At 38.1% G+C, this 7,610-nt stretch overlaps 1 protein-coding gene across 1 annotated transcript in view; it reads right to left on the bottom strand.

Moving 5' to 3' along the window:
• LOC106875058 (serine/threonine-protein kinase 38-like) overlaps window positions 1-7,610 on the bottom strand; it is a 114,192-nt gene continuing 106,582 nt past the window's right edge. Inside the window, exons 10-14 of the mRNA XM_052973441.1 lie at window positions 6,566-6,683; window positions 5,126-5,249; window positions 3,220-3,315; window positions 2,770-2,858; window positions 1-209 (exon numbers count right to left, since the gene is read on the bottom strand). Coding sequence (XP_052829401.1) covers window positions 67-209; window positions 2,770-2,858; window positions 3,220-3,315; window positions 5,126-5,249; window positions 6,566-6,683 — 570 coding nt within the window. The 3' untranslated portion in view covers window positions 1-66. The remainder of the gene's footprint in view (window positions 210-2,769; window positions 2,859-3,219; window positions 3,316-5,125; window positions 5,250-6,565; window positions 6,684-7,610) is intronic.

Raw genomic sequence — 7,610 nt, 5'->3', positions numbered from 1 at the left:
TTTTTTTTGTTTTTATTTGTAATTTTTTAAAATTTTTTTATTTGTTTTGTATAATTTCAATAATTTCTAGCTTTTGGGTGCCGATGGTCGAGGTCCTCTTTGTGTAAGTCCCTCGAATCTTTTGTAAGTGTAATTAATAAACACCCAGTCCTTGTTTTTGGATTCTTTGTCCATATCTGTGGCTGTTGACTGCTGTTGAGGCGGCGAAGCTGCAGGAAAAAAAAACAATAAAACAAACGGTAAATATATGAACAGCAGAGGCAACACAGGAATACCACTGAAGGAAGGCATGCAACAAGGTCTCCTTTCAGTGCGTATGAAAAGACAGAAGACAGAGAAACAGAGAGAGACACAGAAATAGCTTAGGAAAGACATCCTCTTTTACTCTTTTACTTGTTTCAGTCATTTGACTGCAGCCATGCTGGAGCACCGCCTTTAGTCAAGCAAATCGACCCCAGGTCTTATTCTTTGTAAACCTAGTACTTATTCTATCGGTCTCTTTTGCCGAACCACTAAGTTTCGGGGACATAAACACACCACCATTGGTTGTCAAGCGATGTTGAGGGGACAAACACAGACACACACATATACACACACATACATATACATATCTATACATATATGGTGGGCTTCTTTCAGTTTCTGTCTACCAAATCCACTCACAAGGCTTTGGTCGGCCCGAGGCTATAGTAGAAGACACTTGCCCAAGGTGCCACGCAGTGGGACTGAACCCAGAACCATGTGGTTGGTACAGTTTCTAGATTACAAAAGACTAATTAACACTTTGGCATTTAGCCCTCTAGTAATTAAATTGGCCACATCTGGCCGAAACATTCTACTCATTCTATGTTCAAACCAGCCAAGTGTGACCTAAATATAAACAGTCACATCATTGACTGTTTATACGAGTTAATATGCAGGATTGATTCAAAACACTATGAATAAACAGGTGTAACATTTGACAGAGTAATTTGAATGGTTCTGGGTTTAAGAAGCCATGTCCAATTAAAATATTTCCTATAATTTCTAGATTACAAAAGAATAATCAACCCTTTAGTAATAAAACTGGCTGTATCTGGCCCAAATATTCGATCTATTTTATGTCCAAATCACCCAGGTATGGCCTGTCACACCTATCCTACATTTTCATTGTATAAATAAACAATCGGGTTACTGAAATCTCAAAGCTATGAAATAATCCTTTCTATTATGGGCAAAAGGCCTGAAATTTTGGGGAAGGGCGTAAGTCGATAACATCAACCCCAGTGCTTGACTGGTACTTCATTTATCGAGCCCCCTGAAAGGATGAAAGGCAAAGTCAACTTCAGTGGAGTTTGAACTCAGAAAGTAAGGACGATCGAAATGCTGTTGCTAAGCATGTTGTCTGCTGCGCTAACAATTCTGCCTAATTCAACACAATGAGAATAAACAGGGGTTACATTTGACAGAGTAATCTTAATGGGAAATAGTTTAAGAAGCCATATCCAACCAAAATATTTTACCTGTTTTATGTTAAGACTGGCTAGATCAGACCTCTCACACCTACCCTACAATGTCTGTTGTTTTTAGCATTTAAACAGACCTTGTCTGGATCTGGCCCATATAGACCTACTAGTTTTACATTTAAACCAGCCAGATTCACCCCCTCACAAGTATTCTACAGATTCATTCTAAAAAAAACAATCATATCATCAACAGCTTGAGTGACCAGATAATACATGGTTAATAAAATGTGAATAAAAAAGGATTTATATTCAACAGAGTAATTTGAATGATAAGAGGGGTCCACATTTATTTAAGGCCTGTGGGTGACAGATATGGTATCTAAGTGACCTGCAGTATTTCTTTAGCTGTGTCTCTCCCCATTTTGGGTTCGTGAGATGTCAGTTTTGTGTTTTCGTTTCATTCAATAAGGTTCAATGACATTTATATCAGCTAAATACTGAAGATCAATTAAATCAGCTTTAGATAGGTATAGTGTGGATGGTGTAGATCGTTACGACAACTATACCACCCAACCATTATCAGTGATCTTCTGCTGGTGTTAGGAATTATATTGTAAGAAACAGCGAACAGTTCGCCATGATGGGCATGTACAGACAAACTTGATGTACTACGTGGATTAATTCTTCGATAGATCTGGTCATTACCTCCCTTAAAACAAAATTAGAATTATCTTTCCTTGAATAGTCAGCATTACCTCCCTTCAATTTATATCCTCCATATTTGTGGGTGTGTGGAGAGAAAGAGAGAGAGAGAGAGAGAGAGAGAGAGAGAAACAATGACAAACAGACAGACAAGAATCAGAGATAAATGCAACATACTGGCTGGAACTGATGCAAATAATGACATAATTAATGCTGCCTAATTAATCTTTTTTATTTATTAATTAAATGAAATTAATTAAAAATTTGTCAAAGTCCTTTCATCGTTATTCAATTCAGGGCATGTTATTGATGAGGTTGCAAATAACAGCGAAAGGGCTTTGACAAACAACCAGCCATTTGATTGTTTCACCAACACATTAAACAAACAATCGATCAGTTAGTTAGATATTTAATTAATTGACTGAGAAAGAAGTGAGATTTAACCCGTGTGTGTGTTATTATTGGCATGATGACCTTCCCAAGACAAGAATTAAAAACTTCCTATCAAAGATGGAGATTGTGGTTTTTAAGTTCTAGTTAACACTGCTCCAGCTGGCTGTTACTACAGAGAGACCGTGAAGCTCCTAGTTGCTAGAGTTATTGTTAATCCAAGAATACTTACGCCAGTTCAGGTCAATCTCTGGAAATTCATCAAAATTTGATGTATCGTCTATACTTTTTACTTCCACAGGAATAGCAGCAGGGCGGTCTCTGTAGCAAAGAAAATAAGATGTAGCAATTAGGATATTTATTATTATTATTATTATTATTATTATTATTATTATTATTATTATTATTCCTTCAATGTGGCTGAACAGCCAATCCCAACTAGTCAGGATTCACAGTATGGGTTGAACTATAACCAACTATTCATCCTTCCAATCGCTGAATACAAAACAGGGATCACCATCTTACTGTTGTATGCTAATCCATCAAAACATTACTCATTTAAAGCTGAGTGGACTGCAGCAACATAAAATGAAGTATCTTGCTCAAGAAGGCAATTATTATTATTATTATTATTATCATTATTGTTATTAAGAGCTGTAGGAGGAAGTGGTGGACTTCATACCTGATATGTTCCCAATCAACACCTTTAAAGAAAACATGGGCTTTAAGTTCTTCTATTCCGTTCGCTCCACATCTTTGTTCAGGATCACAGCATATTCTGTAACAGAGTATGAGAAGAGAATACCTTCAGTTCATTGAGTTAAAAAATTTATAAATGAGCTCATATACACATTCACATGTCAGTGTGCATGCTTGACAGAGTTTAAGCATCTTGAGAGAAAAGTCAGGCATAAGAGGCATCAGATGTGGTGTGCAAGAGAGACGACTGCGCTAGCATGGTCATGTGATGTATATGGATGAGGACAGCTGTGGAAAGAAGGGCCGATCTCTAACTGTGGAGAGAACCTGTGGTGGAGGTAGACCCAGGAAGATATGGAACAAGGTGGTGAAGCATGATCTTTGAACTTTGAGCCTCACAGAGGCAATGACTAGTGACCAAGACCTTTGGTGATGTGCTGTGCTTGAGACAACCGATCAAGCCAAGTGCACCCATGCTGGCGGCATGTAAAGAACACCTTTCGAGCGCTGGGCCTCACAGAGACAAAGTGGCTGATGTTCCTTTCAAGTGTTGGACCTCTCAGATGCAATGACCAAGACCTTTGGCATTATGTTGCACTTGAGAAGAAGACCCATCAAACCAAGCAAAATCACAGTTGTGGCAGATACTGGCATCATGCAAATTAGCACCCATGCCAGTAGCACATAAAAGCACCCTGGAGTCATGCAAATGGCACCTGTGCCAGTAGCATATTAAAGCACCCATTACATTCTCGGAGTGTCGGCGTTGGAAAGGGCACCTAGCTGTAGTAAAACCAAGCCAAATCAGACTGGAGTCTGTGTCAGCCTTCCAGCGTGCCATGCCAGCATGGACAACAGACATTAAATGATGATGAGGATATATATATATATATATATATATATATATATATATGAAAAACAAAACTCAGGACAGGTTTTGGCAATGTTGTTGCTATTTTCCTTCAGCCCCATAGATGCGGCCACAAAAATTCAAAAGTTCTTGGTTTGATCTAACTGCACAGTACTATGACCAAGTACCATCTGCAATAGCCTCAGCTTGACCAATATCCTGAAATGGCATTTTGATGGTTAAAACTATTGTTGGAGGTAGGTATGCATCATTGGTGAAAGATATAAACATCAGTGAAGAAACTGACAACCTGGTACTCGTCAGTCAAATAAAACAATCTTTAGTCATTGTCACCATCAGAAAAAATTCAATGAACCGGTGACTAATAAATTGTAAGCCCAGTAAACAGTGATGTTATTGGTGACAAACTTCGACATAAAATAGACACTTCTGATTGAGTAGACTTTATGATCAAAGATGTTGCAATTGTAACCATTTTGTATTTTGCTTTACTTGTTTTTTCTTTTCTTCTCAGATGTATTTTATCAGAAGTAGCAGATTCTGTAACCACACTGGCATGCATCTTGTTTTAACATCTATACAAAAAGGATCAGGTTATCCAAATTCTTTGATAGTAATGACATGAAACCATGATGTAAAGGTAGGTACAGCCACCTTATTATTATTATTGAGACAACAAGCTGGCAGAGTTCAAATTCCGCCAAGGTCGACTTTGTATTTTATCCTTTTGGGGGTTGATGAAATAAGTACCAGTCACTCACTGGGGTCAATGTACTCGACTAGTCCCCTTCCCCCAAAAATTTCCAAGGCCTTGTGCCTAGAATAGAAATGTCAATACAGATTATTAGACTAGTCCCATAAGGCTCAGATAACACAGACACACAAATAATCAAACACAGAGTTAACAAGCAAGTCCCAAACATTCAATACTCTCTCTCTCTCTCTTTATCTCTCTCTCTTTCACTCACTCACTCCCATTTTTCTTTTCTTTTTCACCCCTCTCCCACATGTTACTTACTTTCTAATCAAATCTTGAGCTTCATTTGAAATAGGTACTTCTGGCGGGAAAACTAAAGTCTCTCGCCAATTCATCACTTTTCTGTAAGTTTCTTGCGGGTTTTCTGAACAGAATGGAGGGTAGCCTGCGAATACAACAGAAAATTTGATTATAGACAACTCTATGTGAATGTGCATACATTAAACAGTGTGTGTGTATGAGTGTAAATATTCAATTCTTGCTGCAGAATTGAATATTAAATATTCAATCCTATAGCAAGAAACAACAAAGATAGGACTTGAAAATGATTTAGTCAATAACCCAAGCACCAGGTGTACCAAAATCTGCAATGCCAGTTTGGTCCTACTTGCATTCATCTACACTGCTTGGCAATGTAGTCTTGGTACATTTTCAAATGTCAAAAAGTTGATTTCTAATATGATAAAAAGTCATTTAATTCACTATTCATCACACTGCTATTCTATTATTTTACTACTTTTAGACAACGGACAGCAGCCATGCTGGAGCACAACCTTTTAATTACATTTTTTTATTCTGGTATTTTTCTCAAAATCTATCTATTGAATGTCTAAAGCCACCACAGTTATGTCCCTTTGTACCACACACACGTGTGAGTGTGTGTGCGCAGACGTACAGATGTTTTGTTTTGATTGAGTCAGCCTCTAGCTATTCTGAGTTTCACCTGTAGGTACACAAGAGCTTTAAGTATGTTATGAATCACATGTCTGAAGATCTTGTGCACCTACAGGTGAGACTCAGAGAAGCGTGTGTATATATATATATATATATATATACACACACACGCACACACATATACATGCAAACATACACATACATGCAAACACTTATACATACAAACTTGTGCCGGTAAGGCGACATGATCATTGCCAGCATCACCTTACTGGCACATGTGCCAGTGGCACGTGAAAAACAACATTCGAGCGTGGTCATTGCCAGTGCCACCAGACTGGCTCCCGTGCAGGTAGCACATAAAAAACACCTTTTGAGCATGGCCCTTGTCAGAACTGCTTGACTGGCCCTCATGCCAGTGGCACATAAAAGCACCCACTACACTACACTCTCGGAGTGGTTGGCATTGGGAAGGGCACCCCACTGTAGAAACTTTGCCAGATCAGACTGGAGACTGGTGCAGCCTTCTGGCTTGCCAGTCCTCAGTCAAACCGTCCAACCCATGCCAGCATGGAAAGCAGACATTAAATGATGACGATGATGATGCTGATGACAGTCAGTAAGTAAACCAACATCCACATCACAGCATTGTAAAGTTTCTTCCATCGTCTAAAGAAGGACATACTAAATTATATTTAACAAATTATTCCAATCAAATTTAATAGCAAAAACCCTCAAACAGCCCTCTTACTGCTCATTAAAAACAATTTGGAGTGCATAGCAAAGTACTTTTCTAATTAGAGTACATACCAATTAACATTTCATACATAATTACTCCTAATGACCACCAATCACAGCTGCTCGTATAGCCTGTCTGGATAAATACCTCGGGCGCTATATAGTCTGGGGTACCAACAGTTGAATAAGCCTGCAACACAAGAAGATCAATGGTTACAAATATGGTAACAACAACAACAATAACAACAACAACAATAAGCAATGATTTTGGTGTTGATATATTTCGTTATATCCTTCCTTTCACAAATGCGCTTGACCTGCTAGAAATAGATAGCGATTTACTCGTTTCAAACAAGTGGAACTATCATTTGTCCATGTGTACTATGTTTATAAACAAAACCAAAAAAAAAAAAAAAAAAAAATGGTAGTGCCATGGTTGGACTCTTCTTTCATCAAAAGTCTTTCTAATCAGGACTGTAACTGGGCAAAAAAAAAGAACAAGATGACAGATCTAAACAAAGGTAACGATAATGTTTTGGTGTGTGTATGTACATGTGGTTATGCTGGGTGGATGTATGATTGTGATGTGTATCTGTGATGTGTGTGGTTGTAATGTGTGAGTGTGAGTCCTTGGTGATGCGTGTGCATATGACATCACATGTATGTGCTTGTATCATTCTCTAACTTCTAATTATTATTATTATTATTATTACAAAGGCGGTGAGCTGGCAGAAACGTTAGCACGCTGGGCAAAATGCTCAGCGGTATTTCGCTCGTCTTTACGTTCTGAGTTCAAATTCCGCTGAGATTGGCTTAGCCTTTCATCCTTTCAGGGTCGATTAAATAAGTACCAGTTACACACTGGGGTCAATGTAACCGACTTAATCCCTTCCCCCAAATTTGAGGCCTTGTGCTTCCAGTAGAAAAGATTATTATTATTATTATTATTGCTATTAATATTATTATTATTATTATTATTATTATTATTAGGATGGTGAGCTAGCAGAATCGTAACCATGCTGGGCAAAATACTTCGCAGCATTTCATCCATCTTTCACGTTCTGGGTCCAAATTCCACAGAATTTGAATTCTTCTTTCATCCCTTTCAAGGTTGATG

Source organism: Octopus bimaculoides, chromosome 15 (genome assembly GCF_001194135.2).
Source record: "Octopus bimaculoides isolate UCB-OBI-ISO-001 chromosome 15, ASM119413v2, whole genome shotgun sequence".
Lineage (NCBI taxonomy): Eukaryota > Metazoa > Mollusca > Cephalopoda > Octopoda > Octopodidae > Octopus > Octopus bimaculoides.
The sequence above is the reverse complement of the archived record's forward strand: the minus strand, read 5'-3'. Positions and strand labels throughout refer to the sequence as shown.